The 22,072-nt window shown below is 36.6% G+C and overlaps 1 protein-coding gene across 2 annotated transcripts in view; it reads left to right on the top strand.

Moving 5' to 3' along the window:
- The first annotated feature begins 11,298 nt into the window (after positions 1–11,298).
- Positions 11,299–22,072, top strand: part of OPHN1 (oligophrenin 1) — a 268,509-nt gene continuing 257,735 nt past the window's right edge. The window contains exons 1-2 of one of the 2 annotated variants that reach the window (XM_053699027.1): positions 11,299–11,561; positions 12,955–13,113. In XM_053699027.1, the coding sequence (XP_053555002.1) occupies positions 12,960–13,113 (154 nt within the window). In that variant the 5' untranslated portion in view covers positions 11,299–11,561; positions 12,955–12,959. Of the gene's footprint in view, positions 11,562–12,950; positions 13,114–22,072 lie in introns of both variants that reach the window. The other variant, XM_053699026.1, reaches the window with a different exon arrangement.

Genomic DNA, 22,072 nt, shown 5'->3' with positions numbered 1-22,072 from the left:
ATTTAATTTGCTTCCTTTTCTCGTTACCATTTGCTGAAAGGTTTATCTAGGCAAGCTCAGGAGCAGCAGAGCACCTAGGTTCTAGCTGTTGATTGGTGGCTGCATATATATATTGATTGTGATTGGCTTACTCATGTGTTCAGTTAGAAACCAGTAGTGCATTGCTGCTCCTTCAACAAATTATACCAAGAGAATGAAACAGATTAGATAATAGAAGTAAATTAGAAAGTTGTTTAAAATTGTATTCTCTATCTGAATCATGAAAGAAAAAATGTGGGTTTCATGTACCTTTAAATACACTTTTAAATCAGCTATAGCTTTTATTAGAAACATTTTTGCTAATACATGTATATTGCAAAAATGCTTTTATTCAAAACTGAAATGTAGTCATGTGGATTCCAATAATGAGTCCTATTTATTAAAGGTCTGTCGGACCTGATCTGACAGTGCGGATCAGGCCCGACAGACCTCGCTGAATGCGGAGAGCAATACGCTCTCTGTATTCAACATTGCACCAGCAGCTCTTGTGAGCTGCTGGTGTAACGCCGCCCCCTGCAGATTTGCGGCCAATTTGCGGCCGCCAGCAGGGGGGGTGTCAATCAACCCAATCGGGTTGAATTGTGGTGATCTCTGTCCGCCTGCTCAGAGCAGGCGGACAGGTTATGGAGCAGCGGTCTTTAGACCGCTGCTTCATAACTGCTGTTTCTGGCGAGCCATTCGGAGCTTGATAAATGGGCCTCTTTGGCTGGAATGTCCCTTTAACATATGCCAGATACTGAACATGTCATCACCATCAATTAAATGTAAAAAAACGCACACAAAAAAATCTACAAGATATCAGTAGTTAAGAAATCAATACAGATGTGTAAAGGGTGGAAAACATGCAGAGAGAGAGGAGACAGTCAAGAGTGGAGAGAATGCTGCACCAAAAATTTGGTTTTTATTGATTGACAGACATTATCGTTCGTTAACGGTGCTATTTTGAGGAAATAGAGATTGAATATCTTGGAAGATATCAAGCTCGGATATTGACTTGGAAATATTATTTTGATTAAAAAAAAGAATAAATAAAGGCCGATCCTGCTTTTTCAAATATTAAATAAGAATTTCAAAAACATTGAAATCAAAGCCATAATTAGCAAGAGACACTAATTAATAAATAACTTCCTGTAATTAATTAGAACATTTTATTTTTACTTTAAAACATCCCTTTGATACAAAAAGCTAAGTACCAGACTAATAACTAAGCAATCAAATGTAAAATGACATGTGACAGCTTATTCATTTTATACCAATTTTGTCTGAAAGTGAAACGGATTGGTAATAAGGAAGTTCTTCTTATCACTGGTTACACAATTGTCAGGATCTGATTTAGTAAGGCATAACTGTAATCGAGCAGGAAATAGTAACATAGATATAAAAACACATGATAAACCACCATCTGACAGCAGATAAAGACTAGCTAAACTTGTTAGTCTGTGTGTTTTCTCCTGCATCTTAAACAGTGCTATTTTTATTTAACCTGAGAGAGAGTCTTCAACAAACGCTGGAGACATTTCAAGTGACAGCGCTTTGTATGAAGTGTTTGTGCAACTCAGAGTGGTGTACTTTTTGAGACAAGGTTAGATTGGTTTTGGTTCAAATGTTTCATACTGATTACTGGTGGGACTCTGCTGAGTGTGGTTGACATTGGGAGAGTCATTGGCAGGAAGAAGAGGATTGTCGTTGTTTCAAAAAGGGGGAAATTCAGCCCACTTCTGCAGGCCTGTCTGGGTTGGGTTTAAAGAGATATTTTTTTGACCATAAAGGGCTAGATTACGAGTGGAACGCTATTTATCGCTTTCGCTTTTTGCGCGCTTTGGGTAGCGCACGGGTAGGGCACATATTACAAGTTGAAAGTAAAAGTTTTTCGAACAAGCGCTGACCTGAATCATGCAATAAGCTGAACTTCTAATATTGAGATTGCATAAACGTATTCCCCATAGACTTCATAGGAGAGCGATAAAAAGAAAAAACACCCAACAAGTAGTGCAAACCCAATTGCCACATTCCAATGTTCTACACATAGCAGAATATGTTCTAATTATTCTTAACAAATCCAGAATGGTAGTGATATTTTAGATAGAGTTTAATTCATCAGATGTAATGAAGATGCGCTACAACTTACTTTTTAATGTAGATATGAAATACAAATACCCTGCACTCCCGATTCAAAAGTAACATTTTTGTTGAGCTAACGATTTGAAATATTCTCTAATCCATGCTCTAGCTACAACTAAAGTGCTGTATGGCTAGATCACGGATTGGAGACATATTCAAACCGTTAGCTCAACAAAAATATTACTTTTGAAGTGAGCAGTCAGAGTGCAAGGTATTTGTATTTCATATCTACATTAAAAAGTAAGTTATAGTGCATCTTCATTACATCTGATGAATTAAACTCCATCTAAAATATCACTAACATTCTAGATCTGTTTAGATAAAGGGAATAGTTTACTAAATAAATATTTCTGTATATATCTTATGTGTTTTGGTAAAATATATATCTGCTAGTGTTAAAGCCAAAATGTCCCCCTCCAAGATCCTTTCCCTAGCCTTTATTCCCCTTTCTCCACTCTAGGATCCCCCTGTACCTCCTTTTCCCTCCTCCTCCTCCCTCCTTCCACCTCCCTGCTGCTCTTAGCATACATTTTTTCTGCAGTGTAGTGGTCCCACCTGTTCCCTCCCGCCCCCCTCCAATGTGTATGGAGCTTGATGCCCCTGTTTCCGCGCGAGCCCATAACTTGTCCGCTTGCTCTGAGGCTGCGGACAGAAATCAACCCAATCGAATATGATCGGGTTGATTGACACCCCCTGCTAGCGGCTGATTGGCTGCGAATCTGCAGGGGGCGGCCCTGCACCAGCAGTTCACAAGAACTGCTGGTGCAATGATAAATGCCAACAGCGTATGCTGTCAGCATTTATCGATGTGCAGTGGACATGATACGCTACATCATATCATGTCCGCTCGTACTTTCATAAATCTACCCCACAGTCTCTACTGCGCATCGGCGCTAGTCGTTAAGGCCAGGTATGTTTGTCTTGTGCAGTCTGCATCGAACAAACATACTTGGCCTTTCATTATATAGGATACCTATATATATGATTATATATAGATATATACAGATATATATATATATATAGATAGATATACAGTGTATATATATATATATATATATATATTTATATATATATATATATGAGTAATCTATATACGCAAAGAGCCATGAAAATTTTTTTTACATTTACACTGAAACTAGTACAGCAGAAACAGTTGGATATTTTCCAATAATGCTTAGTGTTACTTCAGACTAATGCTGATTGTCTATATCAAATGCCCATGTTTAAATTCTTCCTTTTTTATTAATGTCAAGTGTCATTTTTAACACTTTGGATGTCTGTTTAAAAAAATGGTTAATAAAGTGTTTATGCAGCCTGATATCATACCACAAAACGTTCTTATGTCTTAAACGGACATAAAATCCCAAACTTTTCTGTCATGATTCAATTTTAATCATACAATTTTAAACAATTTTCTAATTTATTTTTCTTATCTAATTTGCTTTATACTATTGTGATCCTTTGTTTACAAGCATATCTAGGTAGGCCCAGGAACAGCGAAGCAGTACTGGTAGCTAGCTGCTAATTGGTGGCTGTGCATATTTCCCTCTTGTCATTGGCTCATCCAATGTGTTCAGCTAGCTTCCAGTAGTGTTATATCTGAATCATGAAAGAAAAAATAATTTGGGTTTTATGTCCTTTTCATCTTATATTAATGGTGTTGTAGGTGAGGGTGTGTGTTTGATAAAGACTATAGACTGAGGGGCCCATTTATCAAGCTCCGTATGGAACTTGAAGGGCCGTGTTTCTGGCGAGCCTTCAGACACCGCTGCTCCATAACCTGTCCGCCTGCTCTGAGGAGGCAGACAGAGATTGCATGAAATCAACCTGATTGAATACAATCGGGTTGATTGACACCCCATGCTAGCAGCCAATTGGCCGCGCATCTGCAGGGGGCAGCGTTGCACCAGCAGTTCACGAGAGCTGCTGGTGCAGTGCTGAATGCGGAGAGCTTATGGCTCTCCCCATTCAGCGATATCTGCCAGACATGATCCGCTGATCGGATGATGTCGGACAGACATTTCATAAATAGGCCCCTAAGGCCTAGATTACAAGTGGAGTGCTATTGTTTTGTGTACTTGCGGGCGCGCGATTAATTACCAGCCATTACAAATTAGCATTTAAAAATTAACCAGAAGTCAGACCTCTGGTTAATTTTTTAAATGTGCCCCAATTGCCCCCAAAAAACAGTGTCTATTACTTTTTTTTAAATAAAAAAAATTAAAAAATAACTGCACTAGGCAGTTTTTGGGGGCTAAAAGTGGCAACTGTGGGGTGCACTGAAAAGTGCCTTTACCTTGTGGTCTATGGCAACTGTGTGTTCCCTGTAACTATATATTTATATGCTTATATACATATATATTTGTGTGTTACTATGTGTATATACAGATATTAACACATACATATAAATGTATATAAGCATATACATATATATTTATTATTTGTGCCCATCGCTGCACGACTTACCCCCTTCCTTGCGCTTAGGTTCTGTGCTGTGTATGACGGCATCAGAACAAGCATATGGAAGCGTACTCTCGTAAGTGCAAAGCTTCAGTGCAATGCGAATGTGAGGTCACATTCGCATTGCACCTCACTCGTAATACCAGAGCACATTAGCGTGCACTGGTATTACTCAGTTGAGCGCAAATATCCCTTTAGCGTAGGCAATATTTTGCACTCAACTCGTAATATAGCCCTAAATGTCATTTGTTGTTTTAGGGAGGAGCTGTCATCATTATGACCTGTAGATGGCACTGCTCATTTTCAAGTTTAAAAAAAATATATTTGACTGTCATTGAAATCACAGGTTATAGAACATGTTGTTTCATTTTCCTTTTAATATGTGTGCTTCAGCTGTATGAACAGACTCTGTCTGTCTGTCTGTCTGTCTGTCTGGCCTTGCTCAGTCTGTACCCTGCAGTATCTGACTCCTCTCTGTCTATTCTGAGCTTGAAATACAATACATCATAATGAATACTGTTTGCTTTACCACCTCCTAATATACACACATAGCACATATATTTTTCACCTGCTTCTTATACAACATCAAGACACAGATGTATCACTGCCTCTGAATACACAGATATCAGAATATTTACCTCTCACCTCCTTTTAATACACAGATACCAGGATATATAGTACCTAAAACCTCCTAATACATAGACATTAGGATATACTCCTCTTACCTCATCTTAATACACAGGCTACATGTTAAGATTGTATACTCTTCTTTTGATCTTTAATAAAGGTGTATTTAAAAAAAAGGCATGAGGGAATATTCCAACTATATCATCCTTATACACAGATATGGTGTAATCCACCTACATCCTCCTAATACACAGACATGAGGACATAATCCTCTCACCAGTTAGTTACAATTACGAATACATAAATTTATCAGGACATCAGGGTATATACCTTTCACTTGTTTCTAATATTTATTTAGATGCATACTAAAGTTACTACTGTGTTTAAAGGCCTTTTTTTAAATACACCTTTATTAAAGATCAAAAGAAGAGTATACAATCTTAACATGTAGCCAGAGATAATATAATCACAACAGACAGATTATAATCACATTTTTAATGGATCTAAATATTTTTTAAATAAACAAAAACACAGTAAATTAGGCACAAATCTTTGTCCCTTGGTTTATTGCATATCATTACAAAAGGTTCTATAACGCTAATATCACATGATAAAGAATGCATACTCCGTTCATGATTTTATATTGAGGTAGTTTAGCCAAACTACAGCGATACATAAGGTCCTTAAGTACTGTATATGCAATGTGCATTAAGATATACTAAGTAAATGTGTTAATCTTTTAGGTAATTTTCCCATAAAGTTTCTATATGAATATGTTTCCCTCCTGTTATTTTGCAGTTTAAAGTGTTAGTCTGCATCTCCACATCTCCCTCAATGTGGTATCATCACTCTGCCAATTTTTTGCAATAAGAAACCTTGCACTATTAACCATAATTTTGCAATGTTTATGGCTGTGAGTAAGATGTTGGGAGTTTATTCAGTAGCCACACAAGTGGACAAGTAATATGTAAAGCCAATTCAACTTTTGTAATAATATCAACCAAAACTAATAAATCTGAGGCACCACCACCACCAGTGCCAAATATCACTGTCTACGTGGCCACATCTCGAACTCTTGTACTTTTGTCTTAAGTCCTCAAAATCTTTAGCTATACCTTAGAAAATCTTTTGTGATATACTTTAATTTTTGCTGCAACCTAATTGTGCATTTTACATACTTTTGAAGCCTAATACTGCTATACTCTACACAGTTATTGCTTAAAGGGACACTGAACCCAAAATTCTTCTTTCGCGATTCAGATAGAGCATGCAATTTTGAGCAACTTTCTAATTTACTCCTATTATCAAATTTTCTTCATTCTCTTTCTATCTTTATTTGAAATAGAAGGCATCTAAGCTAATGAGCCAGCCAATTTTTGGTTCAGACTCTGGACAGCATGTGTTTATTGGTGGGTGAATTTATCCACCAATCAGCAAGAACATTCCAGGTTGTTCACTAAAAATGGGCCGGGATCTAAATGTACATTCTTGCTTTTCAAATAAAGATACCAAGAGAATGAAGAACATTTGATAATAGGAGTAAATTAGAAAGTTGCTTAAAATTGCATGCTCTATTTGAATCACGAAAGAAAAAAAATGGGTTCAGTGTCCCTTTAATCACTGTAGTAGTTAATTTATATATGCCCTAGTTCGCCTCAGCAGAAGTCATAATTGACTTTGGAAGGGGTAAAACTTTTGCAATGTAGCATTGTGTTTTTTATCTATATTATACTATATGTATAAAAATGAACCCCTAATCTGCAAAGTCATTTACTGCGTTTTCAGTAACAATACCCACATAAATCATACCATGTTGTTTTCTGCAGACCAATGATGATTGACATTTTTAACAGAGATCTTTTACATCCTGGGGGGGGGGGGGGGCATGTAACCACTCATTTAAAGGCCGGTTTTCCCCTATTAAAGGAGGAGTCTATTATTCCACTTTCCCTCTTCCCCTTCTGTAGGCACTTTATTTTTGCAGGTGCTCACCATGTTTCACCATTTTATGGCAATCACCAACACCCTAGATGGACATGAGACCTCTCATTTAAAACAGAGGACTCCACCCTTTTAAATGAGGGGACACATGTCCTTCTAGGTAATGGGAGGCTTGGATAGGGGCTTTTAGCTGATTTCTATATTATAAGATAGTGGTTTCAAATAGTTATAAAATTCATGATCTAATGTGATGGTTGATTATTTGTTATTCTTGACCAAGAAAGATTAAGACATAGGCTTTATATATTGCTAACAAAACAAAACCATGCTCCTCCATCTTAGCTTTAAGAGATCTTTAAGTGTATGCTATTATGTAATTATTGAAGTGTTAAAGGGACATAATACTCATATGCTAAATCACTTGAAACTGATGCAGTATAACTGTAAAAAGCTGACAGGAAAATATCACCTGAGCATCTCTATGTAAAAAAGGAAGATATTTTACCTCACAATCTACTCAGCTCAGCAGAGTAAGTTCTGTGTAAAAAGTTATACTCAGCTGCTCCCAGCTGCAGGTAAAAATAAAAAAAAAATGAAGAAATGAACAGCAGCCAATCAGCATCAGCAGTGCTGAGGTCATGAACTCTTACTGTGATCTCATGAGATTTGACTTAACTCTCATGAGATTTCATAGTAAGCTTCCTTTACCTGATTGGTGAAATAATATGAGAGTTCACGAGGCTCACCCCCTAAGCTGTCCTAGGACAGACACACTAAAATGCTGCTTAGAAATCATTTACAATGGGAGGTGGCTACTGAGGAACTTTTGAGGTAAAATATCTTTCTTTTTTACATAGAGATGTTCAGCAGATATTTTCTAGTCAGCTTTTTACAGCTATGCTGCATCACTTTCAAGTGTTTAAACATTTGGGTATTATGGCCCTTTAAGGATAATTCTAGAATTCAATTGGAATAATATAATTGTATACTTTACTCATTCTCATGTTCTATCCAATAGCGCTCACAAACCATTTTCATATGCACATGACCTACTGTATTACTTTTTTTTTTATTTCCTCTTCCACCGTCTCTAATTTCCATGTTTTCAACAACTCTGCAATTTGTTAGAGGTAGCTGCTGTTCATAATATACTCAAAGCGGCCAGGCTTTCTCATATCACCTTATGGGTGTGACTCCACCTTAGGTATTAGATGACAGGAATTAGAACAAGGGTCTCTCCCCCAAGGATTCTCTTTGCTGGACTTGATTTGGATTCCCAAGCACAATAAACCTGTGGCTCTTACCCTTAGCTATATTATTAGGTCTAATCTTCACTTCTGGGACAAAATTGACACTATTCCAACATTAGCTTCTCATCCATTGCCATCAAACTCCATCCGGAGCTTACTACTCACTCACCCCGATACTCGTTTAAAATATTGGCTGAATCAGAACATTTCAGCGATTAGGGATGTTTACAGCAGCAACAAGGTGAATTCATACAATCACTTTCTCAGAAAATTAAATCCCCCAATGCCTCTTCAGTTTTTGAGGTCCATAGTTTTTTAAGATCATGGGGATTTTTGAATACCCCACTTTGCTGTAGAATGGGATGGGAGAGGAGGTGGGACTTAGGTAAAACAAGATGGAATCTTCTCACTTGTTTCTATAGAGACCTCTTAAGGTCCTTGCTTTCTATAAATCATCTCCTATCTGAAATTTGGAAGCTTCCCTATCACTAAAGTATAAATCATCTGAATGGCAAAGGGCTGTGCTGTTAACTAAAAAGGCTATCCATTGTAATACCCTATATGAGCTATACCTTAAGGCTCTACTACAATGGCACCTTACTCCAGTACGCTTATTTAAATATCCCCTGTCAATTCACCCAGATGTTGTGTTGCTTTGGACACCCCTCTCCATATTTGGTGGGTCTGCCTTGTGTTGTCCCTCCCTGGAATTATTCCATATTCTCACTAAGGCTCTGCCATTTCTGAAGAAACTTTTTTGTGTCCATTTAGTCTTCGTTCTCAAGTTGACCCTGTCTTAAACTTGGCTCAAACTGTTGCCCCCACTAGGTCTTAAATCTCGGATATTATGGCTTACGTAAAATCTATGGAGTCCTAAGTCTCAATGGTGAACTACACTACTGACTTAAACTGTCTTTTTTTGGAAACTGAGGCCTTAGTATATGGATTATTATTATTGCAATTTATTTATTTATTTATTTATTTTTCCGTCTTTTTCTCTTTCTTTTCCTTCTCACAACACCCAAACTGAGACTCATGGAAGTCCATATTTTTCCCATATTAACCAACCTGAGCCATTCTCAACGCTTATGACCTAATTTTTAATTTTTTCGTGTTTTCTTTTTTTTCTTCTTCCTTCAAGTAATTGTTGCCAAGTACATCAATATGTGGTTCATTTTGTTTTTTTACTGATTTTTTTCTTGCTAGCCCTTTTAGGCCATCTGTTAGAATAATTTTCTTCCAAAAAAATATTAAAAAAACATCTATGAGATATTTAATGTATACTAATGTATTTGCTTGTATTTACATTGTTATTTTGTTATTGAAGCATTTTGTCTGCACTATATTGCACAGTCTTTTTCCACTATTATACTGTTTAATTTTAATGCCTCAATAAAAATATGGGGGTGGGGAATTTAGTTAGAAAAACCCATAACTGGCATTGAACCAGCATTTCTTGAATAGTTTTAATTTGTCAGCCTGTAAACAAATAACAAATATTAGCATTCCCACTCTAGGAGCTACTTTTTGTTATCCGTGGCACTTATATATTACAGTAGATGCTATGTCATTTGCATGAGTTTCCCCACTGTAGTACATTGAGTTTCAAGAGATGTTTGAATGATTGAATCTCCCAGAATGCTTTGTAGAAATGTGAAATGATCACATTAGCCAGTGCAGCCTTTGTGTGAGGGATGGAGAGTGTGACACATCCAGATGGAGTTAACTGTTAGTGGGCTTTTCAGATGAAAGGAGGGAAAATACCATAGCCAATACACAAAGCATTCATTCTACTTAGCAAGTGTTCAACCCAGTTAGAAACATTACTTAGTGAAGCAGTTGTAATATTTAACTTTTACATTTGAGTCTGTATGATTCTGTAGACACATATAATGTTAATTCTTTCATTATTTTTCAGCTGTTCCTACATACAGAATTTATTGGTGTGTATTATGAGGTTTAGTGTTTAAAATGATATAGATAAAATAATGTACTTACAATTATATAATGCACCAATTGCAGCAAGTGTGTAATTTAGCAGCTCACAAGAGGATGATTTTCATGACAGAATTCTGCAGTACATGTTGCCTTAAAAGTGTTAAAACTATTTGCTATACATCAAGCCTTTCTATAGACTGTAGGTTGTTAAAAAATGCAAAAGCTTTCCTATGTAAACTCATATATTTAAATAAATATAAAAGTAATAAAAACATGTATACAAATAAAACACAACTCCAACATAACCTTCCTACTGCTAATACATTTAAATATCTTGATGATTGTGCTAATCGTTTGTCTGTAGATTATTTTGGTAATAAAATTGCAACCTTATTAAAGAAATTTTAAACCAACCTTATTTATATTGAAAGTTTTTACATTTTATACATTTAATTTTGTTTAAATAAAGTATATTCTTACAAAAACTACAGTATCATGCAAACCAAAATGATTGTCTCTTGCAGGGATTTTATACCTATTACAAATAAATAAATATAGGGAGACAAAATCTGTCGATATTTAAATATTTTCTATTTAGCTGTATTGTTTATTTATTACAGCAGCAATTAACATATAAATTACTTTTTTTTAGAATAGGAACAACCGTTTAAAAATTATTTTTTATGTATGAAAATAAAATTGAATCTAATATATTTATAGAAATTATACTGTGTACAGCACATATGCATGAATACACTTTAGCAGCAACACGGTAGTATAAATACTTCTAGCACACGCCCGGATATAGATAATTCAACACAAAACTGGACAGAGCAGTTTCCTTGAAGGGAAAAAAAAAATAGCAATACTGTCACTTTAAGAGGACTCAGAGGCTGCAAAGGAGGTGGTGCCTGAGAGCTAATGCAGTCTTGAGCTCAGGAGGTGGCACAAGGAAATCTTCCTGGTAGGAGACAAGGACACAGCTCAGCCTGTGTTGCTGTCACCGAGTGTTAGATTTGTGGGGACACATTGTGCTGTACAGCGTGTGTGATAGGGATGCAGGGGGATTGTCCTCTCAGCTACATCACTGTATTGTCTGCCTGAAACAAAGATCCAAGTGCAGCTCCCACACACAGCATCCTCCCTGCACATCCCCCTCGTCCTGCAGCATTCACTGGCAACGAGGTAGGAAGATCAATTGGATCGTTATTATTAAAGCTGTCAGACAGCTGTTAATTGTGTGCATATAAAATATACATATATCAGATGTGAAGAAACTATGTGTAAACTAAGCTATATAGCAGTTTTGTTCATGTTTGTGAAAGGTAGGGCTCCTGCTGTGTTATGATCAACCAGAGATTTGCTTCAGGAATCATTGATTCAGAACATCTTTACTAATGGGTTGCAATAATATTATTCTACATTCGTATGCAATTGATAAGAATATGTGTTAATCTCTGATATTTCACATATAAGCCTTGATTTATTGTATGTTTTTTTAAGGAAATAAAATAAGGTTTTCACTTTCATAATAATAATACAATGACATAGCTTGAATGGTTATATGTACCTGTAGTGGGAAGTCATTTTCACAATTTAAGAAATGCGATATAGGGTAAATAAAATAATTGCAATAGGAAACAATATCCTGGTTTTGAAAGCTAATGAGAATTACAACATAGACATATAGACATGTAGTAAGGGGAAAGTACCATTGTAGGGCAGCAATATACAAGTGCATTTTTCATTGATTTTTTAAAATCAAACATTAAGAAACAGAGGCTGCTTTTTAGTGATAATGGTAGATCATGAGACAATATTTAACATAATGAAGGAAAGAAACACTGTGTTCTTGAAACAGTGTTAATTTAAAGGCTAGCAGCAAGTGGGCTGGTTTGCTGAATTGGTATTTTGTACTTTCAGTGGAAGGAAACCGGTACTGATGTAGATAAAAGGAAATGATTACCAGCAGAGTGGAATATTAGTACTGTATAAATCCTAACACTGAAGAAGACTAGGATATCATCACACAATAGTGTATCCAAATTACACTATTAAAGTCTATAGGAATCTTAGTAGATTAATAATTTGCTACGTTTTTTTGAAGGATTGTGGTCGACCCCATAATAAGCTAGGGTCAGTAATGAAAACATTACCTATGTTCTGTCGAGAACTCCAGTTCCTCAAAAACTCTAATCTGACGTCAATTTCGGTGACTCTTCTATTTTCGCTATCTGTTTTGCCTGTCTTGGGGGGGCAAACCGCTGATCCTCTGTCATACCCCCGCCCCCGCACGCGGAGGCAAAATAGATAGTGAAGATAGGCGATTACAGTGCCCATCTGATTGGTTGTGAATCCTGTCACTCACTGAGAGTCCAACCAATCATCAGATGTATGGAATCATCGGAAGTGACGTCAGATTGGAGTGTTTGATGAATTGGAGTTCTTGATAGAACACCTGCTCTACGGAAAGCATGTCATTTTTGCTATAGATTGTTCCTTTTAATTTTGGAAATGTATTACTTTATGCCATCTGTAACCTTTTAACAAAAAATTCTGACCTCTCTTACCAAGGTAGAAAGAATGGGTCACCCGCCATTAGAATTCAGCGATTGTTACCTGGATAGCCCAGTCTTCAGAGAGAGTCTGAAAGGTTATGAGCTTGAGCTAGAGAGAACTAACAAATTTATCAAGGATGTGATAAAGGATGGGAATTCTATGATCAGCGCTATTAAAGGTGAGTGATGAAAAATTACCTAAAAATAAATTGTCATTGACTGTCACAACAGAAAGAAAGGGTAAATGCTTTAAATTCTGTCCCTCCAGACGTACAAAAATGTTTCAAGGTAAGCAGCCGTGAAGGATTAGTCATTATTTTGAAGACTAATCAGGTCTGTGGATGATGTGAAGATAAATATTTTTGCTTTTTTTCCTCATTGCTTTAGCATTACTCTTTATTTTATAAATTGTTTTTTAGTAAAGGTGTAAAGATTCTTCGCACCAGTATCAAATTACATATTGTATAACAGGAATAACCACAGAATATAGGAAATAGTTGAACTAAAAAACCAAAAACAGGTCATAAAGAAATAAATGCAATTAAAACTGGAAGTGCAGCAACTGTTTTATAGTATATGATAAATATCCTTGTTAAAGGGACATTAAACAGTTGGCAGGGTTACTACTCACAATGCTATTGGTGTCCTCCTGTACCTGCAACTCTCTTTAAAGCTGTTCTTTTCTTTAAATCATTACAGAATCCAGTTGGTAAAGCTCTGCATTTTATACTGGACGCCTCCATCTTGTATCTCACGTATTGTTACATCCTGTTATAAGATCAGTGCACTTTAACAGATCTGTGATATTACCGGCTTATCTGCACTTCAGTTTAGCCCATATAATAGAGCACAGCAGTTAAATGCCCCTTTAATAACTCATTCAGATCAGTTCTTAACAGGTGGATGATTGATGTTTCAAACTTTTTTCTGGATTTGTGGATAAAATGTGTTGTCCAACTATTTACACACATGTTTTTAAAGGGCCATGAATGTTGAAACACTTGAAAGTTATGCAGCATAGCTGTAAAAAGCTGACTAGAAAATATCACCTGAACATCTCTATTTAAAAAAGAAATATATTTTACCTCAAAATGTCCTAAGTATTTACACCCCATTGTAAAGGACTTTAAGCAGCAAATCAGTGTGCCAGTCCCGGGACAGGCAAGGGAGCGAGCTTCATGCATACTTATCTGCTTTCCCTATTCAGTTTAAGGAAGTTTACTATGAAATCTCATGAGTTTAGTGAAATGTCATGAGATCACAGTAAAAGAGTTCATGACCTCAACACTGTTGATGCTGATTGGCTACTGTTCATTTCTTCATTATTTTTTTTTTTACCTGCAACTGGACAGCAGCTGAAGTATAACTTTTTACACAGCACTTACTCTGGTGAGCTAAGGAAATTGTGAGGTAAAATATCTTCCTTTTTTACATATAGATGTTCAGGTGATATTTTCCTGTCAGCTTTTTACAGTTATGCTTCATTACTTTCAAGCGACTTAACATATGAGTATTATGAACCTTTAATAGGGATATCGTGCTGTGTAACATGTGCGTGATCAGTTTATTTAACAGACTGAAAGTCTCATGAACTGATCAGACTATAGTTGGCGTTTTTCAACCCGTATGGCTGTACAAGAATTGGTTAAGCAACTTACAGAAGCCGGGCTGGAGAATAGTATAATCAGGGAGAAGGTAGTGATCATTAATGGATCATTATAAAAGACCTGCTCTAATGTGATTTTTTTTTTTTAAATTTTATATGGGGGAATAAAGAATTTGGCTATTTTGCTAAGGGGTGAACTCTATGAATTGGCAGAGTATCTGTAAGATGTGAGGTGTTGCATGGTATGAATTTGGTGGGGACCTATGTGTCTATGGAGATTATAGAAGATATGTTAAGATATTGTTCTCTATGAATTGGTGCAGACATTAAAGGACCATTATAATTGAAAAATGACGTGCTCTAATGCGTAACACACGTTACTACTCAGATTGGATCAGCAGCTTTTTTTCGCTCGGGACCAGCAATGCACCGCAAGTCTCGAGTGGTATTTCTATTGTTTATTTAACCAATCTGCAGGAGTTAAACACACAGTGCTGCAGGGTTCAAATATTGCAGCATGTCATTCCCTTTAAAGAGACACTGAACCCAAAATTTTTCTTTCGTGATTCAGATAGAGTATTCTATTTTAAGCAACTTTCTAATTTACTCCTTTTATCAGATTTTCTTCATTCTCTTGGTATCTTTATTTGCAAAGCAAGAATGTAAGTTTAGATGCCGGCCCAATTTTGGTGAACAACCTGTGTTGTTCTTGCTGATTGGTGAATAAATTTACCCACCAATAAACAAGTGCTGTCCAGTGTCTAAACCAAAAATTATGACAGAGTTTATGGAGAGGCTGTTTGATTGGTTAGGCTTGATTATCTAAGCAGGGCTCGACAAACCCAGGTGCCAGGGAGCCACTTGTCTTATAGAATTTTACCCAGTCTCATACATTTAATGGGTAAATCTCCATATATTTATATGTAAATACCACCGTCTGGCTCCTAAAAGTATGTCCCATTCCTAAATTTTCTTACTGGCTCCTAAATTTTAAACAGATATGTCGACCGCTGATCTAAGGGAAAGTGTGTAGTAATAAGTTTGGAGTGGTCATGTTAATAAAAACACTGGGCAGTCCTGTGCATGTAGATATTACTTTTATGTACGTGTAAGATTTATTTTTTGTATACTTTAGATATTGATTGGTGTCATTACTCTCATTTGTGTTTATACAGATGTATTTACACTATCTTTAAGTCTTAAAAAAGTGTTTTTTAATAGTGACTATACATAATATATTAGCTTTTAAAGGGACATGAAACTCAAAATTCAGCTTTCATGATTCAGAGAAAGTATATCATTTTAAGAGACTTTTAAATTCAATTCTGTTATCAAATTTACTTTGTACTCTTGGTATGCTTTGTTGAAAAGCTTATTTACATATCCTCAGCAATGCACTCACTACCTGTAGGTATTTGGTGATTGGTGGCTACACACATATGCCTCTGGATCAGATGTGTTCAGCTATCTCCCAGTGGCGCATTGCATTAAAATGTTTCATTATTTGCAATATACATTTATTATTAATTTTGCAGCCTTTTGTTGTAAAATATGTCTAAACAATGTGTTTGTTTGACTTTCTCCCAGGGAGGTTTGGGTTAATACTTTAAGGCAATTTATGTGAGCTTCTGTTTACTTTTTCCTCCGTCCCTCCGTAAGCTTCTATGAAATCACATGCTTTTAAAAGGTGGATTATCAGTTTTGCATCAACAATCATGATAGGCAAATCATTCTTTGCAATAATAATCAAATTGAATCAGTGCTAAATCACCTTAAAGGGACACTAAACCCAAATTTTTTATTTTGTAAAAAAAATAATTATTTATTATTTTGTATAATTTACTCCATTATCAATTTTTCTTCGTTCTCTTGCTATCTTTATTTGAAAAAGAAGGTATCTAAGCTATTTTTTGGTTCAGAATGGACAGTTTATTGGTGGGTGCATTTATCCACCAATCAGCATGAACAACCCAAGTTGTTCACCAAAAATGGGCCAGCATCTAAACTTGCTTTTCAAATAAAGATACCAAGACAATTTGATAATAGGAGTAAATTAGAAAGTTGCTTAAAATTGCATGCTCTATCTGAATCACAAAAGAAAAAAATTGATTTCAGTGTCCCTTTAAGGGAATATGAGTGCGCAAGCTACCTCAGTCTATACATGAATATTAGTTTGTGATTGGTTAGCAAGAGTTCTTTTGTTCTGGGGGACAGGGAATTCAGTAAAAAATATACATATAAAACAATATACTCATTTGACAAAATAAATCTGCAGTTTTCATTGCAAAATGATTCGTATATATGAAGGTTTATAATCATGTAGTTTACTATTTTTATTTAGTGTCCGTTTTAATGGATTAGAGCATGTCATTTTTCAACTATTATGACCCTTTAAGGATGTAAGCTTTTCAGGTTATATTTTAATTGTGTGTATTATCTGTGAGTTGCTGAGTGAAATGTGATTTTTAATTTGTTTAAATGACTAAATTATAGGAATTGGTTGGTTAATTGGGATTAAAACTCACAAACTGTGCATACTGAGCATACAAATAAATTAGACAATGTATTGTGATGATCTGGAGAAAGTGATTTGGAAAAATATTTAAAGGATTTAGGCACATATTCATTACAAAGAGTTTTATATGAATTCATGATTTTTTTTTTACAAGTTTAATTGTCAGATATTTCATTGCCTCACTGAAATAAAGCCGAGAATATTCTTTACAATTTAACCCCTTAAGGACCAAGGACGTACGCCATACGTCCTAAAAAAAAAAATGCAGTTAACGACCAAGGACGTGTGGCGTACGTCCTTGGTCTTGGAAAGCGGTGGAAACGATCCTGATCGTTTCCAGCCGCTTTCCGGTTATTGCAGTGATGCCTCGATATCGAGGCATCCTGCAATAACCCCCCTTGGCCATCCGATGCAGAGAGAGCCACTCTGTGGCCCTCTCTGCATCGGACATTGATGGCCGGTATCGTTGGTGGGTGGGAGCCAGTCTGGGAGGCGGGGGGGCGGCCATCGATGGGCTGTATGATGTAAAGGGGGGCGGGATAGTGGGCGGGATCGCTGGGGGCGCGCACGGGGGAGCGGGGGCGGGCGCGTGCACGGGTAGGGAGCGGGTGGGAACCGCTACACTACAGAAAAATGCTGAAAAAAAAAAGTGTCAATGAGGGCTAAAAATATTTTAAATAAAACAATCTAAGGGATCTGGGAGGGGTGTGGGGTTGGTCTTTGGGGGGGGGCAAGCTACACTACAGAAAAATATAAAAAAAATAATGAAAAAATGTTTTACTGTAAACTGGGTACTGGCAGACAGCTGCCAGTACCCATGATGACTACCAGTAAGTTAGAGGAGGAGGGTTAGAGAGCTGTTTGGGGGGGGGGGTATCAGGAAGGTTGGGGCTAAGGGGGGATCCTACATATGTAAATATGCCTTTTTAAAAAAATAAAATAAAAATTAAATATAGCTTTTATTTTAGTACTGGCAGACTTTCTGCCAGTACTTAACATGGCGGGGACAATTGTGGGGTGGGGGAGGGAAGAGAGCTGTTTGGGAGGGATCAGGGGGTGTAATGTGTCAGGTGGGAGGCTGATCTCTACACTAAAATTAACCCTGCAAGCTCCCTACATGCTACCTAATTAACCCCTTCACTGCTAGCCATATTACACGTGTGATGCGCAGCGGCATTTAGCGGCCTTCTAATTACCAAAAAGCAATGCCAAAGCCATATATGTCTGCTATTTATCAACAAAGGGGATCCCAGAGAAGCATTTACAACCATTTGTGCCATAATTGCACAAGCTGTTTGTAAATAATTTTAGTGAGAAACCTAAACTTTGTGAAAAAGCGAACAATTTTTTTTTTTATCGCATTTGACGGTGAAATGGTGTCATGAAATATACCAAAATGGGCCTAGATCAATACTTGGGGTTGTCTACTACAATACACTAAAGCTAAAATTAACCCTACAAGCTCCCTAATTAACCCTTTCATTGCTGGGCATAATACACGTGTGGTGCTCAGTGGCATTTAGTGGCCTTCTAATTACCAAAAAGCAACACCAAAGCCATATATGTCTTCTATTTCTGAACAAAGGGGATCCCAGAGAAGCATTTACAACCATTTGTGCCATAATTGCACAAGCTGTTTGTAAATAATTTCAGTGAGAAACCTAAAGTTTGTAACAAAATTTGTGAAAAAGGGAACAATTTTTTTTTTTATTTGATCGCATTTGGTGGTGAAATGGTTCCATGACATATATCAAAATGGGCCTAGATCAATACTTTGGGATGTCTACTAAAAAAAAATATACACATGTCAATGGCTATTCAGGGATTCCTGACAGATATCAGTGTTCCAATGTAACTAGCGCTAATTTTGAAAAAAAGTGGTTTGGAAATAGCTGCTACTTGTATTTATTGCCCTATAACTTGCAAACAAATCAAAGAACATGTAAACATTGGGTATTTATAAACTCAGGACAAAATTTAGAAACTATTTAGCATGGGTGTTTTTTGGTGGTTGTAGATGTGTAACAGATTTTGGGGGTCAAAGTTAGAAAAAGTGTTTTTTTTTTATTTTTTCCTCATATTTTATAATTTTTTTTATAGTAAATTATAAGATATGATGAAAGTAATGGTATTTTTAGAAAGCGAGAAAAACGGTATATAATGTGTGTGGGTACAGTAAATGAGTAAGAGGAAAATTACAGCTAAACACAAACACCGCAGAAATGTAAAAATAGCCTTGGTCCCAAACGGCCAGAAAATGGAAAAGTGCTGTAGTCATTAAGGGGTTAAATGGAATCATGGTTATTTTCCTTGTACTAAGAAAGAATAAGTCAACTGGGTTATTTCTTATCACTTTTTTTTGCTATTATACAATGCTGTATTATGAGTGGTGTCATGTGCTTTTTCTCTGTCCTTGCAGTACTCCTCTTATCACAGGAGGAGGATTCTGGGAAACAATGCTTGTCATGTAGGCGTGAGTCAGTGCTCTGTTACATGCTGTTTCTGTTGAATGTAAGAGCGTTCTAAACAAATATGCTGCAGTTTTTTAGCTCATTACGGGGGCTGGAGTACAGGTGGGAAAAAAATCTTTTTATTTTGCAATATGGTATATGCATTTTTATTATTATTGTGCTCAGATATATAATAAAAGCAGTTATATCATATAGAGAAGGACTGTATGTTTGTATGCTTAAAGGGACATGCAATTTTTCTTTCATGATACAATTTTAATCACGTTTCCAATTCACTTCTGTTACCAAATTTGCTTCATTCTCTTGGTATCCTTTGTTTAAGGAGCCACAATACACTACTGGGAGCTAGCTGAACACATTGGGTGAGCCCATGATAACAGGCAAATATGTGCAGCCACCAATCGGCAGCTAGTTCCCAGTAGTGCATTGATGCTCTTGAGTCTACCCAGGTATGCTTATCAACAAAAGATAACAAGACAATGAAGCAAATTAGCTAATAGTTGTAATTTGGAAGGTTGTTTAAAATTATATGTTGTATCAGAATCATGAAAGTTTAAATTTTACCCTTTTTTAATTGTTGCATTTGTTGGTACGTTTTAGAGATTTCCAGGTGGTTGTGCTTCTCACAAAATAAACTTTGATATAAAATGTAGATCACTGCATTGTCAAGCAGGTTAGTTCAGTTAAATTACATGCAAGGGTCATTTTTCAGTCTTTCAATTCACTATCAAGATAAATCCTGTTTTACAACCTTGACTGCCTTAGCCAAGGGTTTTCTGTAGATTTTTGAAAGATAAGTATAAATAAAGGAACTTAACTACATGAGCAAGAATAGCGATACCGTTACCAGCAGGACAGCGTTAAAGTGAAGGTAAATGTAACCGCTATTGAAGACACCAAATCATCTATCAATAGTAAATTTATGTAGTCGCTAAGTGTTTTTTTAATATTACTGCTTTTGTTTTAAAAATATATATATTTCAAATTCCCTACCGTTTCTCACCCGACTCCTCCCTACTCCTACTTCCGTGTTCTGCTCTCTACCTTGCTCAAAAGCTTGTTCCCGATTCTGAAGTAACTGCGAATCTAACTGCGTATGCGCAAATCACCTATGCTGCTATGCACAGCGCATGCGATAATCGTATAATGATGTGGTTGTTAGTAAGAAGCCTATGACGTAACTGGTGATTCCCCCAAGTAATCAGGACGCATTCGCGAAATGGGAGCGTGCGCTGTTCTCTACAACAAGGAATACAAATGGCGCATGCGCAGATGATTTAAGGGGCGAGTGACGTCAAGGGACGGCCGCCTAACAGCCAGAATTTCAATTGGTTTGCCTAACAACGTGATCAATAGGGAAAAAAATGTTTATACGGGTTGAATTATCGGACATTAATAAATTGCACTTGTAAGGCTGATAATTTTATTTCTACTCACATATATAAGAACTGATGAATGAAACATATTGATTTTACACAATTGATGCTATACTGGATAGAGGGTAAGGTAACTTTACCATCACTTTAAAAGTAACATTCTGTGCTAATTACACTACAAATGGTTATATATATATAACATGGTACTTTTATTTTCTAATTTGATATAAATTAAAACAAAATTGCTAATTTGGCATAATAATGAAAGAAAATGTTTGGGTTTTAAGAGATGTTTAGCCACCAATCAGTATCTAGCTCTCAGTAGTGCATTAGCTCTCAGTAGTGCATTAGCTCTCAGTAGTGCATTAGCTCTCAGTAGTGCATTAGCTCTCAGTAGTGCATTAGCTCTCAGTAGTACATTAGCTCTCAGTAGTGCATTAGCTCTCAGTAGTGCATTAGCTCTCAGTAGTGCGTTAGCTCTCAGTAGTGCATTAGCTCTCAGTAGTGCATTAGCTCTCAGTAGTGCGTTAGCTCTCAGTAGTACGTTAGCTCTCAGTAGTGCATTAGCTCTCAGTAGTGCATTAGCTCTCAGTAGTGCATTAGCTCTCACTGTGCATTAACTCTCAGTAGTACGTTAGCTCTCAGTAGTGCATTAGCTCTCACTAGTGCATTAGCTCTCACTGTGCATTAACTCTCAGTAGTACGTTAGCTCTCAGTAGTGCATTAGCTCTCAGTAGTGCATTAGCTCTCAGTAGTGCGTTAGCTCTCAGTAGTGCGTTAGCTCTCAGTAGTGCATTAGCTCTCAGTAGTGCATTAGCTCTCAGTAGTGCATTAGCTCTCAGTAGTGCGTTAGCTCTCAGTAGTACGTTAGCTCTCAGTAGTGCATTAGCTCTCAGTAGTGCATTAGCTCTCAGTAGTGCATTAGCTCTCACTATGCATTAACTCTCAGTAGTACGTTAGCTCTCAGTAGTGCATTAGCTCTCAGTAGTGCATTAGCTCTCACTGTGCATTAACTCTCAGTAGTACGTTAGCTCTCAGTAGTGCATTAGCTCTCACTAGTGCATTAGCTCTAACTGTGCATTAACTCTCAGTAGTACGTTAGCTCTCAGTAGTGCATTAGCTCTCAGTAGTGCATTAGCTCTCAGTAGTGCGTTAGCTCTCAGTAGTGCG

Source organism: Bombina bombina, chromosome 1 (genome assembly GCF_027579735.1).
Source record: "Bombina bombina isolate aBomBom1 chromosome 1, aBomBom1.pri, whole genome shotgun sequence".
NCBI lineage: Eukaryota > Metazoa > Chordata > Amphibia > Anura > Bombinatoridae > Bombina > Bombina bombina.
This window is presented reverse-complemented; position numbering and strand designations above follow the sequence as displayed.